Below are 18294 nucleotides of genomic sequence, written 5' to 3'. Positions count from 1 at the left end.
AGCAAAGCAGTTCGACACAAACAACGACACAGAGTTACACATGGAGTAAAACAAACATACAGTCAATAATACAGTATAAACAAGTCTATATACGATGTGAGCAAATGAGGTGAGATAAGGGAGGTAACGGCAAAAAAAGGCCATGGTGGCAAAGTAAATACAATATAGCAAGTAAAACACTGGAATGGTAGATTTGCAGTGGAAGAATGTGCAAAGTAGAAATAAAAATAATGGGGTGCAAAATAAATAAATAAAATAAATACAGTAGGGAAAGAGGTAGTTGTTTGGGCTAAATTATAGATGGGCTATGTACAGGTGCAGTAATCTGTGAGCTGCTCTGACAGCTGGTGCTTAAAGCTAGTGATGAAATATGAAATAATTGTGTTTAGTACTTAGACAAGACCTAGTAGGCTACTTGTGACAACGTATAGGCTAGGCCTGACTGAGTAATCAGCAGCATCCTCAGAGTGATATGTGGCTAGAAATAGAGGCCATGTTGTTTGTCACACTGAGGCAGAACACTCCAAATGGCACCTTATTCCCTACATACAGGGCCAAATCCCTACATACAGGGCCAAATCCCTACACACAGGGCCAAATCCCTACATACAGGGCCAAATCCCTACATACAGGGCCAAATCCCTACATACAGGGCCGAATCCCTACATACAGCGCCAAATCCCTACATACAGGGCCTAATCCCTACATACAGGGCCAAATCCCTACATACAGGGCCAAATCCCTACATACAGGGCCAAATCCCTACATAATCCCTACATACAGGGCCAAATCCCTACATACAGGGCCTAATCCCTACATACAGGGCCAAATCCCTACATACAGGGCCAAATCCCTACATACAGGGCCAAATCCCTACATACAGGGCCTAATCCCTACATACAGGGCCAAATCCCTACATACAGGGCCAAATCCCTACATACAGGGCCAAATCCCTACATACAGGGCCAAATCCCTACATAATCCCTACATACAGGGCCAAATCCCTACATACAGGGCCTAATCCCTACATACAGGGCCAAATCCCTACATACAGGGCCAAATCCCTACATACAGGGCCAAATCCCTACATAATCCCTACATACAGGGCCAAATCCCTACATACAGGGCCAAATCCCTACATACAGGGCCAAATCCCTACATACAGGGCCAAATCCCTACATACAGGGCCTAATCCCTACATACAGGGCCAAATCCCTACATACAGGGCCAAATCCCTACATACAGGGCCTAATCCCTACATACAGGGCCAAATCCCTACATACAGGGCCAAATCCCTACATACAGGGCCAAATCCCTACATACAGGGCCTTGCAAAATGTTTCAGACCCCTTGGATTTCTTCACATGTTATTGTGTTACAAAGGGATTCAATTGTCTTATTTTGTCAACAGGTTACACACACACACAAATAAATAATAATAATAATAAAAATAGAGAGATTTAAGCCAATTAATAAAAAAATAAAAAAATAATGTATATTTTTATTTTATTATTTTTTAAATTTATTTTAAGTCAAAGCTGTAACTAGGCATCTTAGGAACATTCAATATTGTCTTGGTAAGCAACTCTAGTACATATATTAGGCCTTGTGCTTTAGGTTGTTGTCCTGCTGAATGGTGAATTCATCTCCCAGTGTCTGGTGGAAAGCAGACTGAACCAGGTTTTCCTTTTGGATTTTGCCTGTGCTAAGATCTTTTCCATTATTTTTTTCCTGAAGATCTCCCTAGTCCTTGCTGATGACAAGCATACCCATAACATGATGCAGCCACCACCATACTTGAAAATATGAGGAGGTACTCAGTGATGTGTTGTGTTGGATTTGCCCCAAACATATAACACCTTCTATTCAGGACATAAAGATAATTTCTTAGTGTAGTCATTTCTAAATCATGTCATCACCTATTCTTTAACACTGAGAGAGTTTGTGTAACTTATTCGGTGATTAGTGGAGCCACATTTTACCTCCTGAACTAATTTTGGCTTGCCAAAACCAGGGGGCTGAATACTCATGGAATGACTATATTTTAGTTTATAGAATTACATTATTTTTTTTTTTATGTAAAAAGTAAATAATAATTTTCTTCCACTTTCACATTGGAGGATTTTGTGTAGATTGTTCACAAGAAATAAACATTTGAATCCCACTTTGTAACACAGTAAAACGTGAAGAAATCCTCGTAAAAGGATACGTTTGCGAGGCGCCGTATAGGGAATACCGTGTGGGAGACAGCCTGAGGTCAGTCAGCGAGCAATAGTTCCAGAGACTGGGTCAAGCAGATAGTGAGGCTATATTTAGCCATTGTAAAGCCCTGTGTTTTTTGATCCATCTGAAAGCCTCTGTTCATGTCTGACTGTGTCTTAACACACTGTTCCATTTGTTTTTCTCAATAAAGGACCCAGTTTACACCCAGGCTATGATGCTACTTACTTTTGTCAGCAAGTGTCTTTATAAACTTAAAAGTGGGCACCCAGGCTAAACTTTTACAACAACAAAAAAATATAGGAATTTCAATGGTGGAGGTGTTTCTGTTTCTCATATATTCAGATCCACATTCCTGTAAAGATTAAAGAGGATCTCATGTTAAATACTGTTGAAGTCATATGGCTACAGGTTCATCTGCCTCACCTAAAGCCCATTCTGGTGGAAAGCTGCTATAGACCACCAAGTGTTAACGGTCAGTATCTGGATAATGTGTGTGAAATGCTTGATAATGTATGTGATATCAACAGAGAGGTATATTTTCTGGGTGATTTAAATATTGACTGGGTATCATCAAGCTGCCCACTCAAGGAAAAAGCTTCAAACTGTAACCAGTAGCTGCAACCTGGTTCAGGTTATCAGTCAACCTACCAGGGTAGTTACAAACAACCTGGTTCAGGTTATCAGTCAACCTACCAGGGTAGTTACAAACAGCCTGGTTCAGGTTATCAGTCAACCTACCAGGGTAGTTACAAACAACCTGGTTCAGGTTATCAGTCAACCTACCAGGGTAGTTACAAACAACCTGGTTCAGGTTATTAGTCAACCTACCAGGGTAGTTACACACAACCTGGTTCAGGTTATCAGTCAACCTACCAGGGTAGTTACACACAACCTGGTTCAGGTTATCAGTCAACCTACCAGGGTAGTTACAAACAACCTGGTTCAGGTTATTAGTCAACCTACCAGGGTAGTTACACACAACCTGGTTCAGGTTATCAGTCAACCTACCAGGGTAGTTACACACAACCTGGTTCAGGTTATCAGTCAACCTACCAGGGTAGTTACACACAACCTGGTTCAGGTTATCAGTCAACCTACCAGGGTAGTTACAAACAACCTGGTTCAGGTTATCAGTCAACCTACCAGGGTAGTTACAAACAACCTGGTTCAGGTTATCAGTCAACCTACCAGGGTAGTTACAAACAGCCTGGTTCAGGTTATCAGTCAACCTACCAGGGTAGTTACACACAGCACAGGAATGACATCATCAACATGTATTGATCACATCTTTACTAATACTGCAGAAATGGGCTTTAAAACAGTATCCAGATCCATCAGATGTAGTGATCACAATATAGTAGCCATATCTAGGAAATCCACAGTTCCAAAGGCTGGGCCTAATATAGTGTATAAGAGGTCAGGCTGGGCCTAATATAGTGTATAAGAGGTCAGGCTTGGCCTAATATAGTGTATATGATGTCAGGCTGGGCCTAATATAGTGTATAAGAGGTCAGGCTGGGCCTATTATAGTGTATAAGAGGTCGGGCTGGGCCTAATATAGTGTATAAGAGGTCGGGCTGGGCCTAATATAGTGTATAAGAGGTCAGGCTGGGCCTAATATAGTGTATAAGAGGTCGGGCTGGGCCTAATATAGTGTATAAGAGGTCGGGCTGGGCCTATTATAGTGTATAAGAGGTCGGGCTGGGCCTAATATAGTGTATAAGAGGTCGGGCTGGGCCTAATATAGTGTATAAGAGGTCGGGCTGGGCCTAATATAGTGTATAAGAGGTCAGGCTGGGCCTAATATAGTGTATAAGAGGTCAGGCTGGGCCTAATATAGTGTATAAGAGGTCAGGCTGGGCCTAATATAGTGTATAAGAGGTCAGGCTGGGCCTAATATAGTGTATAAGAGGTCAGGCTGGGCCTAATATAGTGTATAAGAGGTCAGGCTGGGCCTAATATAGTGTATAAGAGGTCAGGCTGGGCCTAATATAGTGTATAAGAGGTCAGGCTGGTTCTAATAGTGTATAAGAGGTCAGGCTGGTTCTAATAGTGTATAAGAGGTCAGGCTGGTTCTAATAGTGTATAAGAGGTCAGGCTGGTTCTAATAGTGTATAAGAGGTCAGGCTGGTTCTAATATAGTGTATAAGAGGTCAGGCTGGTTCTAATATAGTGTATAAGAGGTCAGGCTGGGCCTAATATAGTGTATAAGAGGTCAGGCTGGGCCTAATATAGTGTATAAGAGGTCAGGCTGGTTCTAATATAGTGTATAAGAGGTCAGGCTGGGCCTAATATAGTGTATAAGAGGTCAGGCTGGGCCTAATATAGTGTATAAGAGGACAGGCTGGTTCTAATATAGTGTATAAGAGGTCAGGCTGGGCCTAATATAGTGTATAAGAGGTCAGGCTGGTTCTAATATAGTGTATAAGAGGACAGGCTGGTTCTAATATAGTGTATAAGAGGTCAGGCTGGTTCTAATATAGTGTATCAGAGGTCAGGCTGGTTCTAATATAGTGTATAAGAGGTCAGGCTGGTTCTAATATAGTGTATCAGAGGTCAGGCTGGTTCTAATATAGTGTATCAGAGGTCAGGCTGGTTCTAATATAGTGTATAAGAGGTCAGGCTGGTTCTAATATAGTGTATAAGAGGTCAGGCTGGTTCTAATATAGTGTATAAGAGGTCAGGCTGGTTCTAATATAGTGTATAAGAGGACAGGCTGGTTCTAATATAGTGTATAAGAGGTCAGGCTGGTTCTAATAGTGTATAAGAGGTCAGGCTGGTTCTAATATAGTGTATAAGAGGTCAGGCTGGTTCTAATATAGTGTATAAGAGGTCAGGCTGGTTCTAATATAGTGTATAAGAGGTCAGGCTGGTTCTAATATAGTGTATAAGAGGTCAGGCTGGTTCTAATAGTGTATAAGAGGTCAGGCTGGTTCTAATATAGTGTATCAGAGGTCAGGCTGGTTCTAATATAGTGTATAAGAGGTCAGGCTGGGCCTAATATAGTGTATAAGAGGTCAGGCTGGTTCTAATATAGTGTATAAGAGGTCAGGCTGGGCCTAATATAGTGTATAAGAGGTCAGGCTGGTTCTAATATAGTGTATAAGAGGTCAGGCTGGGCCTGATATAGTGTATAAGAGGACAGGCTGGGCCTAATATAGTGTATAAGAGGTCAGGCTTGGCCTAATATAGTGTATAAGAGGTCAGGCTGGTTCTAATATAGTGTATAAGAGGTCAGGCTGGGCCTAATATAGTGTATAAGAGGTCAGGCTGGTTCTAATATAGTGTATAAGAGGTCAGGCTGGGCCTAATATAGTGTATAAGAGGTCAGGCTTGGCCTAATATAGTGTATAAGAGGTCAGGCTGGTTCTAATATAGTGTATAAGAGGTCAGGCTGGTTCTAATATAGTGTATAAGAGGTCAGGCTGGTTCTAATATAGTGTATAAGAGGTCAGGCTTGGCCTAATATAGTGTATAAGAGGTCAGGCTGGTTCTAATATAGTGTATAAGAGGTCAGGCTTGGCCTAATATAGTGTATAAGAGGTCAGGCTGGGCCTAATATAGTGTATAAGAGGTCAGGCTGGTTCTAATATAGTGTATAAGAGGTCAGGCTGGTTCTAATATAGTGTATAAGAGGTCAGGCTGGGCCTAATATAGTGTATAAGAGGTCAGGCTGGGCCTAATATAGTGTATAAGAGGTCAGGCTGGTTCTAATATAGTGTATAAGAGGTCAGGCTGGTTCTAATATAGTGTATAAGAGGTCAGGCTGGGCCTAATATAGTGTATAAGAGGTCAGGCTGGGCCTAATATAGTGTATAAGAGGTCAGGCTGGTTCTAATATAGTGTATAAGAGGTCAGGCTGGGCCTAATATAGTGTATAAGAGGTCAGGCTGGTTCTAATATAGTGTATAAGAGGACAGGCTGGTTCTAATATAGTGTATAAGAGGTCAGGCTGGTTCTAATATAGTGTATCAGAGGTCAGGCTGGTTCTAATATAGTGTATAAGAGGTCAGGCTGGTTCTAATATAGTGTATCAGAGGTCAGGCTGGTTCTAATATAGTGTATCAGAGGTCAGGCTGGTTCTAATATAGTGTATAAGAGGTCAGGCTGGTTCTAATATAGTGTATAAGAGGTCAGGCTGGTTCTAATATAGTGTATAAGAGGTCAGGCTGGTTCTAATATAGTGTATAAGAGGTCAGGCTGGTTCTAATATAGTGTATAAGAGGTCAGGCTGGTTCTAATAGTGTATAAGAGGTCAGGCTGGTTCTAATATAGTGTATAAGAGGTCAGGCTGGTTCTAATATAGTGTATAAGAGGTCAGGCTGGTTCTAATATAGTGTATAAGAGGTCAGGCTGGTTCTAATATAGTGTATAAGAGGTCAGGCTGGTTCTAATAGTGTATAAGAGGTCAGGCTGGTTCTAATATAGTGTATCAGAGGTCAGGCTGGTTCTAATATAGTGTATAAGAGGTCAGGCTGGGCCTAATATAGTGTATAAGAGGTCATGCTGGTTCTAATATAGTGTATAAGAGGTCAGGCTGGGCCTAATATAGTGTATAAGAGGTCAGGCTGGTTCTAATATAGTGTATAAGAGGTCAGGCTGGGCCTGATATAGTGTATAAGAGGACAGGCTGGGCCTAATATAGTGTATAAGAGGTCAGGCTTGGCCTAATATAGTGTATAAGAGGTCAGGCTGGTTCTAATATAGTGTATAAGAGGTCAGGCTGGGCCTAATATAGTGTATAAGAGGTCAGGCTGGTTCTAATATAGTGTATAAGAGGTCAGGCTGGGCCTAATATAGTGTATAAGAGGTCAGGCTTGGCCTAATATAGTGTATAAGAGGTCAGGCTGGTTCTAATATAGTGTATAAGAGGTCAGGCTGGTTCTAATATAGTGTATAAGAGGTCAGGCTGGTTCTAATATAGTGTATAAGAGGTCAGGCTTGGCCTAATATAGTGTATAAGAGGTCAGGCTGGTTCTAATATAGTGTATAAGAGGTCAGGCTTGGCCTAATATAGTGTATAAGAGGTCAGGCTGGGCCTAATATAGTGTATAAGAGGTCAGGCTGGTTCTAATATAGTGTATAAGAGGTCAGGCTTGGCCTAATATAGTGTATAAGAGGTCAGGCTGGGCCTAATATAGTGTATAAGAGGTCAGGCTGGTTCTAATATAGTGTATAAGAGGTCAGGCTGGTTCTAATATAGTGTATAAGAGGTCAGGCTTGGCCTAATATAGTGTATAAGAGGTCAGGCTGGGCCTAATATAGTGTATAAGAGGTCAGGCTGGTTCTAATATAGTGTATAAGAGGTCAGGCTGGTTCTAATATAGTGTATAAGAGGTCAGGCTGGGCCTAATATAGTGTATAAGAGGTCAGGCTGGTTCTAATATAGTGTATAAGAGGTCAGGCTTGGCCTAATATAGTGTATAAGAGGTCAGGCTGGGCCTAATATAGTGTATAAGAGGTCAGGCTGGGCCTAATATAGTGTATAAGAGGTCAGGCTGGTTCTAATATAGTGTATAAGAGGTCAGGCTGGTTCTAATATAGTGTATAAGAGGACAGGCTGGGCCTAATATAGTGTATAAGAGGTCAGGCTGGGCCTAATATAGTGTATAAGAGGTCAGGCTGGTTCTAATATAGTGTATAAGAGGTCAGGCTGGTTCTAATATAGTGTATAAGAGGACACACAATACGTTTTGTAGTGATTCCTATGTTGATGATGTAAAGACTATTTGCTGGTCTGTGGTGTGTAATGAGGATTTATGAAAGTGCTTATTCCAGTTGTTTAATAAACACGTACCCATTAAGAAAACGACCTTTTAAAACGGTTAAATCCCCGTGTGTTGATGAGGAATTGAAACATTGTATGGTTGAGAGGGATAAGAAAGGCAAGTAAGTCTGGCAGCACAACCCATTGGCAAACGTACTGCAAATGGAGAAATCATAAACTTACCAAACTGAATTAAAAAGATGAAGAAACTACACTGTGAAACCAAGATGAATGATCGTAAAAAAGATTTGGAGCATCTTAAGTTACATTTTGGGGGGGGGGGGGGTAAAAGCAAACTCCGCTCCATCATTCATTGAATCAGATGGCTCATTCATCACAAAACCAACTGATATCGCCAACTACTTTAATTATTTTTTTTAATTGGCAAGATTAGCAAATTTAGGCATGACATGCCAGCAACAAACGCTGACACTACACATCCAAGTAAAATTGACCAAATTATAAAAAGGCAAGAATTGTACTTTTAAATTCCATAAAGTGAGTGTGGAAGAGGTGAACAAAAATATATTGTTGTTTATCAACAGTGACAAGCCACTGGGGTCTGACAACTTGGATGGAAAATTACTGAGGATAATAGAGGATGATATTGCCACTCCTATTTGCCACATCTTCAATCTAAACCTACCTAGAAAGTGTGTGTCCTCAGGTCTGGAGGGAAGCTGAAGTCATTCCTCTACCTAAGAATAGTAAAAGCCCCCTTTTACTGGCTCAAATAGCCGACCAATCAGCCTGCTACCAACCCTTAGTACACTTGGTGTTTGACCAGATACAATGCTATTTCACAGTAAACAAATTGACGACAAACGTTCAGCATGCTTATAGGGAAGGACACTCAACAAGCAGCACTTACACAAATGACTGATGATTGGCTGAGAGAAATTGATGATAAAAATGATTGTGGGGGCTGTTTTGTTAGACTTCAGTGTGTCTTTTGACATTATCGATCATAGTCTGCTGCTGGAAAAACGTATGTGTTATGGCTTTACACCCCCTGCTATAATGTGGATAAAGAGTTACCTGTCTAACAGAACACAGAGGGTGTTTAATGGAAGCCTCTCCAATATAATCCAGGTGAGAATCAGGAATTTCCCAGGGCAGCTGTCTAGGCCCCTGAATTATTTTTCAATCTTTACTAATGACATGCCACTGGCTTTGAGGAAAGCCAGCTTTGAGGAAAGACATTTTGCCGAACCCCAGGAAGAGTAGGTAGCAGCTAATGGAGATAAATAAAAATTCTATGGTCTTGCAAGAAATTTCTCCATGCGTGCTTTTTAGTTCAAGAATAGGATTACCCAGGAAACGGGCCCTAGATCATGGAAATAACACGATAAGAATCCGTTGTGACAACAACATGCCTATATAGTTTTACTATCATTCTTACCCCTGAGCAAGGCAGTTACCCCCACTGTTCCCTAGGCATCAAATGTGGAAGATACATTTCAGTTGAATGCATTCAGTTTTGCGACTGACTAGGTACCCCCCCCCCCCCCCCACCCCCCTCCCCCCTTCCTTTCCCCATCTTTTTAAGCTCATAGAAACTAAGCTGAGCCATATGGGTTTCTGGTCACAATTAGTGCACTCTCCATAGGGAATAGGTTGTAATTTGGTGCTCAGACAAGTTGTTTTGCTCCTCATTGTACAGGTGTTTGCCCTGGGCACCAACTGTAGTGGCTGTCTGGGTCTGGGGGACCTGCAGAGTACCATAGAGCCCCGCAGGATCGCCGTGCTATGTGGGAAGAAAATAGTCTCTCTGAGCTACGGAACCGGACCACATGTCGTCATCGCTACTGCCGGTGAGATGAGACGATCTAAATCATGTTTGGTACATTTTGTTGCTTGTTAAAGTAGGATTCCATATATTTTTGTATAGTTTTCTCTGTCAAGAAATAGATTTAGTATTTTTTCCCATTTTTACTCCGTAGAAGGTGGACATTGGATTGAAGTTAATTCTGACCTGTAAATGTGGACATTTGTCAACTAAATCAAATCAATCTATTATACGTGCTGTGTAGACGGAGAGGTGTTTGCCTGGGGACACAACGGCTACAGCCAGCTGGGAAATGGGACCACCAACCATGGCTTGACCCCAGCCCAGGTCTCCACTAACCTGCTCAACAAGAGGGTGACGGAGGTGGCCTGTGGCTCTCACCACACCATCGCCCTCACTACCGACGGAGAGGTAGGGATGCGTCACAAATTGCACCCTATTTCTTATAGTGCATCACTTTTGACCAGGGCCCAGAGGTATTGGGCCCAGAGGTATTGGGCCCAGAGGTACAGTGCCTTGCGAAAGTATTCGGCCCCCTTGAACTTTGCGACCTTTTGCCACATTTCAGGCTTCAAACATAAAGATATAAAACTGTATTTTTTTGTGAAGAATCAACAACAAGTCGGACACAATCATGAAGTGGAACGACATTTATTGGATATTTCAAACTTTTTTAACAAATCAAAAACTGAAAAATTGGGCGTGCAAAATTATTCAGCCCCCTTAAGTTAATACTTTGTAGCGCCACCTTTTGCTGCGATTACAGCTGTAAGTCGCTTGGGGTATGTCTCTATCAGTTTTGCACATCGAGAGACTGAATTTTTTTCCCATTCCTCCTTGCAAAACAGCTCGAGCTCAGTGAGGTTGGATGGAGAGCATTTGTGAACAGCAGTTTTCAGTTCTTTCCACAGATTCTCGATTGGATTCAGGTCTGGACTTTGACTTGGCCATTCTAACACCTGGATATGTTTATTTTTGAACCATTCCATTGTAGATTTTGCTTTATGTTTTGGATCATTGTCTTGTTGGAAGACAAATCTCCGTCCCAGTCTCAGGTCTTTTGCAGACTCCATCAGGTTTTCTTCCAGAATGGTCCTGTATTTGGCTCCATCCATCTTCCCATCAATTTTAACCATCTTCCCTGTCCCTGCTGAAGAAAAGCAGGCCCAAACCATGATGCTGCCACCACCATGTTTGACAGTTGGGATGGTGTGTTCAGCTGTGTTGCTTTTACGCCAAACATAACGTTTTGCATTGTTGCCAAAAAGTTCAATTTTGGTTTCATCTGACCAGAGCACCTTCTTCCACATGTTTGGTGTGTCTCCCAGGTGGCTTGTGGCAAACTTTAAACAACACTTTTTATGGATATCTTTAAGAAATGGCTTTCTTCTTGCCACTCTTCCATAAAGGCCAGATTTGTGCAATATACGACTGATTGTTGTCCTATGGACAGAGTCTCCCACCTCAGCTGTAGATCTCTGCAGTTCATCCAGAGTGATCATGGGCCTCTTGGCTGCATCTCTGATCAGTCTTCTCCTTGTATGAGCTGAAAGTTTAGAGGGACGGCCAGGTCTTGGTAGATTTGCAGTGGTCTGATACTCCTTCCATTTCAATATTATCGCTTGCACAGTGCTCCTTGGGATGTTTAAAACTTGGGAAATCTTTTTGTATCCAAATCCGGCTTTAAACTTCTTCACAACAGTATCTCGGACCTGCCTGGTGTGTTCCTTGTTCTTCATGATGCTCTCTGCGCTTTTAACGGACCTCTGAGACTATCACAGTGCAGGTGCATTTATACGGAGACTTAATTACACACAGGTGGATTGTATTTATCATCATTAGTCATTTAGGTCAACATTGGATCATTCAGAGATCCTCACTGAGCTTCTGGAGAGAGTTTGCTGCACTGAAAGTAAAGGGGCTGAATAATTTTGCACGCCCAATTTTTCAGTTTTTGATTTGTTAAAAAAGTTTGAAATATCCAATAAATGTTGTTCCACTTCATGATTGTGTCCCACTTGTTGTTGATTCTTCACAAAAAAATAGTTTTATATCTTTATGTTTGAAGCCTGAAATGTGGCAAAAGGTCGCAAAGTTCAAGGGGGCCGAATACTTTCGCAAGGCACTGTATTGGGCCCAGAGGTATTGGGCCCAGAGGTATGTGCCATGACCAGGGCCCAGAGGTGTGTGTATATACAGGGAGGGGATAATGACGTGGCTGTAGGCAGGGAGGGGATAATGACGTGGCTGTAGGCAGGGAAGGGATAATGACGTGGCTATAGGCAGTATTATTGAGTGGCTATAGGCGGTGTTATTGAGTGGCTATAGGCGGTGTTATTGAGAGTGGCTATGGGGGGGGGGGGGAGGGTAGAGAGGGAGGGAGAGGGGTAGGGAGAGGGGGTAGAGAGGGAGGGAGAGGGGTAGGGAGAGAGATTGTGGAGAGGGAGGGAGGGAGAGGGGGGAGAGAGAGAGAGAGAGAGCGATCGATCGATCTAAGCACTCAGTATCCAGTCACGCCACCATGAGCCATGAACAGAGTTTGATCTCGGTCGGAACTTGTACCGCCTTTCAACGAGAAGGAGGTGGATGTACAGAACCTGTCAAAAGTTTGGACACACCTCTTTTAAGGGGTTTTCTTTATTTGTACTATTTTGTACTGTATATTTTACTCCATTTGAGCGGGTTGACACATCCCTAAAATGGCCGCGAGAGATTTGGTCACTGCTCCTCCAAAGTGTTCTGGTGGGAAAAAGCTCCCCAAAGTGAACGCCACTTTATCGCTTGATCAGAGCTCAGATACTGAAGATAACGCTGATTTATTTTGGGGCTTACAAATCGGTCCCAGAGGCATACAGACAACAAGACACAATCACACAATCAGCCATGTTGACCCTGTAAGGAAATAGCATGTCTTTTTGATCTGTGGTTCTCAAGAGGGTCAAGGACCTTGGGGATTTAAAGACACTCCTACTTCTCGAGAAGTTCAACAAAAAAAAAATGGTTTGAATTTGTATCAGATTCCTGGCTAAACGCAACATGTAAAGTGTTGGTCCTGTTTTTCATGAGCTGAACTAAGAAGATCCCAGAAATGTTCTATATGCACAAAAAATATATATAATTTCTGTCATTGTGCACAAATTTTCTTTACATCCCTGTCAGTGAGCATTTCTCGTTTTCCCAAGATAATCCATCCACCTGACAGGTGTGGCATATCAAGAAGTTGATTAAACAGCATGATCATTACACAGGTGCACCTTGTGCTGGGCACAATAAAAGACCAATCTAAATTGTGCAGTTTTGTCAACCAACACGAAGCCACAGATTTGAGTTTTGAGGCAGCGTGCAATTGGCATGCTGACTGTAGGGAATGTCCACCGGAGCTGTTGCCAGATAATTGAATGTTCATTTCTCAACCATAAGCCGCCTCTAACATAATTTTTAGAGAATTTGGCAGCACGTCTAATCAGCCTCAAAACCGTAGACCACCACGTGTAGCTGCGCCAGCCCAGGACCTCCTCATCTGTCTTCTTCACCTGCGGGATCTTCTGAGACCAGCCACCCGGACAGCCCAGGAGCAATTGTGACTGTAATAAAGGCCTTTTTGTGGGGGAAATCTAATTCTGGGTTGGCCTATGCCCCTCCCAGGCTCCGCCCACGGCTGCGCCACTTTCACATGACTGGGCATCCATAGATTAAGGCCTAATGCATTTATTTGGATTGACTGATTTTTACCTGAACTGTAAACTCGGTAAAAATCGGTGAAATAGTTACATGTTTTGCGTTTTCTATATATATTTTTTTGTTCATTATAAATAGGATTTAACTGCCATTTGTGAACACAGCTTTTGTTAGTTTGGTGTTAGACTTCAGTGCAGCTTGTTTTGGTGTTCTTTCACAGCAAAAAGGTTGAAGTCATTTAGGTAGACATCTGTTCTTAAATGTTCAGCTTTTGTTGTTCATTTTCTGGTTCTGTGACCTTTTTTTTTAACCTTTTTCCCCTCTGACCCCCCCCCCCCCCCAAGGTGTTTGCATGGGGCTACAACAACTCTGGCCAGGTGGGGTCAGGGTCGACGGCCAACCAGCCCACGCCGCGTCGGGTCAGCAGCTGCCTGCAGAACAAAGTGGTGGTTAATATCGCCTGTGGTCAGCTCTGTTCCATGGCTGTGCTGGACAATGGAGAGGTAAAGGATACCGAAGTGTAAATCCTGAATACAACGAGCATTATACGGTCATGTTCCTGTCCAGGCCGAGTTTGTCTGTGTGGCAGAAACACAGAGGATGGAAAACGTAAGAAATCGATGCATTGATCGGTAGTTGATGAAGTCGCAGCAGCAGAAGAGTCTGTTTTCGTAATCAACTATTGATTCGGCTGCAGGCAGTGTAAAAGACAGTACATATAATGGCTGTCCAAAAAAATGTAATTTGTGCTTTTGAGCCGTGGCAGGCTGCTGACGCATCCAATGAAGTCAGTGAGTTAGGATGGATTGTATTTATATAGTCCCACAGATGGCAACAGGGCAGGGTTATCGTCCCACTATCTGTAGGATAGGACAACCCTGTCCCGTTGCTATCTGTAGGACTTAACAACCCTGTCCTGTTGCTATCTGTAGGACTTAACAACGCTGTCCTGTTGATATCTGTAGGACTACAACCCTGTCCTGTTGCAATCTGTAGGACTACACTATCTGTAGGACTACCCTGTCCTGTTGATATCTGTAGGACTTAACAACCCTGTCCTGTTGCTATCTGTAGGACTACAACCCTGTCCTGTTGCTATCGGTAGGACTCCAACCCTGTCCTGTTGCTATCTGTAGGACTCCAACCCTGTCCTGTTGCTATCTGTAGGACTACAACCCTGTCCTGTTGCTATCTGTAGGACTACAACCCTGTCCTGTTGCTATCTGTAGGACTACAACCCTGTCCTGTTGCTATCTGTAGGACTACAACCCTGTCCTGTTGCTATCTGTAGGACTTAACAACGCTGTCCTGTTGATATCTGTAGGACTACAACCCTGTCCTGTTGCAATCTGTAGGACTACACTATCTGTAGGACTACCCTGTCCTGTTGATATCTGTAGGACTTAACAACCCTGTCCTGTTGCTATCTGTAGGACTACAACCCTGTCCTGTTGCTATCGGTAGGACTCCAACCCTGTCCTGTTGCTATCTGTAGGACTACAACCCTGTCCTGTTGCTATCTGTAGGACTACAACCCTGTCCTGTTGATATCTGTAGGACTACAACCCTGTCCTGTTGCTGTCTGTAGGACTACAACCCTGTCCTGTTGCTATCTGTAGGACTCCAACCCTGTCCTGTTGCTATCTGTAGGACTCCAACCCTGCCCTGTTTTCTATCTGTAGGACTCCAACCCTGTCCTGTTGCTATCTGTAGGACTCCAACCCTGCCCTGTTGCTATCTGTAGGACTACAACCCTGTCCTGTTGCTATCTGTAGCACTACAACCCTTTCCTGTTGCTATCTGTAGGACTACACTATCTGTAGAACTACAACCCCGTCCTGTTGCTATCTGTAGGACTACAACCCTGTCCTGTTGCTATCTGTAGGACTACAACCCTGTCCTGTTGCTATCTGTAGGACTACAACCCCGTCCTGTTGCTATCTGTAGAACAACACTATCTGTAGGACTACAACCCTGTCCTGTTGCTATCTGTAGAACTACACTATCTGTAGGACTACAACCCCGTCCTGTTGCTATCTGTAGGACTACAACCCCGTTCTGTTGCTATCTGTAGGACTACAACCCTGTCCTGTTGCTATCTGTAGGACTACAACCCTGTCCTGTTGCCATCTGTAGGACTACAACCCTGTCCTGTTGCCATCTGTAGGACTACAACCCTGTCCTGTTGCTATCTGTAGGACTACAACCCTGTCCTGTTGCTATCTGTAGGACTACAACCCTGTCCTGTTGCCATCTGTAGGACTACAACCCTGTCCTGTTGCCATCTGTAGGACTACAACCCTGTCCTGTTGCTCTCTGTAGGACTCCAACCCTGTCTTGTTGCTCACTGTAGGACTACAACCCTGTCCTGTTGCTATCTGTAGGACTACAACCCTGTCCTGTTGCTATCTGTAGGACTACAACCCTGTCCTGTTGCTATCTGTAGGACTACAACCCTGTCCTGTTGCTATCTGTAGGACTACAACCCTGTCCTGTTGCTATCTGTAGGACTACAACCCTGTCCTGTTGCTATCTGTAGGACTACAACCCTGTCCTGTTGCTATCTGTAGGACTACAACCCTGTCCTGTTGCTATCTGTAGGACTACAACCCCGTCCTGTTGCTATCTGTAGGACTGTAATCTGCGATCTGTTTGCAGACCTATGGTTGGGGCTATAACTGCAACGGGCAGCTTGGTCTGGGCAACAATGGGAACCAGCAGACCCCGTGTAGGATCGCAGCTCTACAGGGAGTCAACATTATACAGGTGAGGAGTCCACATTATACAGGTGAGGAGTCCACATTATACAGGTGAGGAGTCCACATTATACAGGTGAGGAGTCCACATTATACAGGTGAGGAGTCCACATTATACAGGTGAGGAGTCAACCCAAACCTACTCTGTTAGCTGTGTGTGGGACTCATGGTTGGTTGTGCTGTGCAGGTAGGAAGATGCAGGGTAATGACATAGGAAGTTCTGAATATTGACTTCCTGTTTCTCTGTGCCGTGCAGGTTGCTTGTGGCTACGCACATACGCTGGCGCTGACAGACGAGGGCTTTATTTACGCTTGGGGGGCCAACTCTTATGGCCAGCTGGGGACAGGCAATAAGAGTAACCAGGCTGTCCCTACACTCATCAACACAGACAAGGAGAGGTGAGTTCCTCTGTCCCAGTCAGGACCTCCTCCAGGTCCCCAGGGTAGGACGGCCTCCAGTGTAGGACGGCCTCCAGGGTAGGACGGCCTCCAGGGTAGGACGGCCTCCAGGGTAGGCTAGGGTGATGTCTAGAGTTTCATTCTTTCATATCGTTCTGATTTCACAGTATTATCCTGGTGTGTTCATGGAGCAGTATTATCCTGGTGTGTTCATGGAGCAGTATTATCCTGGTGTGTTCATGGAGCAGTATTATCCTGGTGTGTTCATGGAGCAGTATTATCCTGGTGTGTTCATGGAGCAGTATTATCCTGGTGTGTTCATGGAGCAGTATTATCCTGGTGTATTATCCTGGTGTGTTCATGGAGCAGTATTATCCTGGTGTGTTCATGGAGCAGTATCATCCTGGTCTGTTCATGGAGCAGTATTATCCTGGTCTGTTCATGGAGCAGTATTATCCTGGTCTGTTCATGGAGCAGTATTATCCTGGTCTGTTCATGGAGCAGTATTATCCTGGTCTGTTCATGGAGCAGTATTATCCTGGTGTGTTCATGGAGCAGTATTATCCTGGTGTGTTCATGGAGCAGTATTATCCTGGTGTGTTCATGGAGCAGTATTATCCTGGTGTGTTCATGGAGCAGTATTATCCTGGTGTGTTCATGGAGCAGTATTATCCTGGTGTATTATCCTGGTGTGTTCATGGAGCAGTATTATCCTGGTGTATTATCCTGGTGTGTTCATGGAGCAGTATTATCCTGGTGTATTATCCTGGTCTGTTCATGGAGCAGTATTATCCTGGTGTGTTCATGGAGCAGTATTATCCTGGTCTGTTCATGGAGCAGTATTATCCTGGTGTATTATCCTGGTCTGTTCATGGAGCAGTATTATCCTGGTGTATTATCCTGGTCTGTTCATGGAGCAGTATTATCCTGGTGTATTATCCTGGTCTGTTCATGGAGCAGTATTATCCTGGTCTGTTCATGGAGCAGTATTATCCTGGTCTGTTCATGGAGCAGTATTATCCTGGTGTGTTCATGGAGCAGTATTATCCTGGTGTGTTCATGGAGCAGTATTATCCTGGTGTATTATCCTGGTGTGTTCATGGAGCAGTATTATCCTGGTCTGTTCATGGAGCAGTATTATCCTGGTCTGTTCATGGAGCAGTATTATCCTGGTGTATTATCCTGGTCTGTTCATGGAGCAGTATTATCCTGGTGTATTATCCTGGTGTGTTCATGGAGCAGTATTATCCTGGTGTATTATCCTGCTCTGTTCATGGAGCAGTATTATCCTGGTGTATTATCCTGGTGTGTTCATGGAGCAGTATTATCCTGGTGTGTTCATGGAGCAGTATTATCCTGGTGTATTATCCTGGTCTGTTCATGGAGCAGTATTATCCTGGTCTGTTCATGGAGCAGTATTATCCTGGTGTATTATCCTGGTCTGTTCATGGAGCAGTATTATCCTGGTGTATTATCCTGGTCTGTTCATGGAGCAGTATTATCCTGGTGTATTATCCTGGTCTGTTCATGGAGCAGTATTATCCTGGTGTATTATCCTGGTCTGTTCATGGAGCAGTATTATCCTGGTGTATTATCCTGGTGTGTTCATGGAGCAGTATTATCCTGGTCTGTTAATGGAGCAGTATTATCCTGGTGTATTATCCTGGTCTGTTCATGGAGCA

General features: G+C 43.5%; 1 protein-coding gene across 4 annotated transcripts in view; it reads left to right on the top strand.

The window, feature by feature from the left end:
* The window catches only part of rcbtb2 (regulator of chromosome condensation (RCC1) and BTB (POZ) domain containing protein 2), a 40850-nt gene that overhangs the window by 5173 nt on the left and 17383 nt on the right, over positions 1 to 18294 (top strand). For all 4 annotated transcript variants that reach the window (XM_090224032.1, XM_090224034.1, XM_090224033.1 and 1 more), the window contains 5 exons: positions 9654 to 9804; positions 10024 to 10190; positions 13802 to 13960; positions 16116 to 16223; positions 16470 to 16612. In XM_090224032.1, the coding sequence (XP_090080158.1) occupies positions 9654 to 9804; positions 10024 to 10190; positions 13802 to 13960; positions 16116 to 16223; positions 16470 to 16612 (728 nt within the window). The remainder of the gene's footprint in view (positions 1 to 9653; positions 9805 to 10023; positions 10191 to 13801; positions 13961 to 16115; positions 16224 to 16469; positions 16613 to 18294) is intronic.

The sequence above is a fragment of the Oncorhynchus mykiss genome, chromosome 27 (assembly GCF_057628025.1).
Source record: "Oncorhynchus mykiss isolate SJ-2025 chromosome 27, ASM5762802v1, whole genome shotgun sequence".
Classification (NCBI taxonomy): Eukaryota; Metazoa; Chordata; class Actinopteri; order Salmoniformes; family Salmonidae; genus Oncorhynchus; species Oncorhynchus mykiss.
This window is presented reverse-complemented; position numbering and strand designations above follow the sequence as displayed.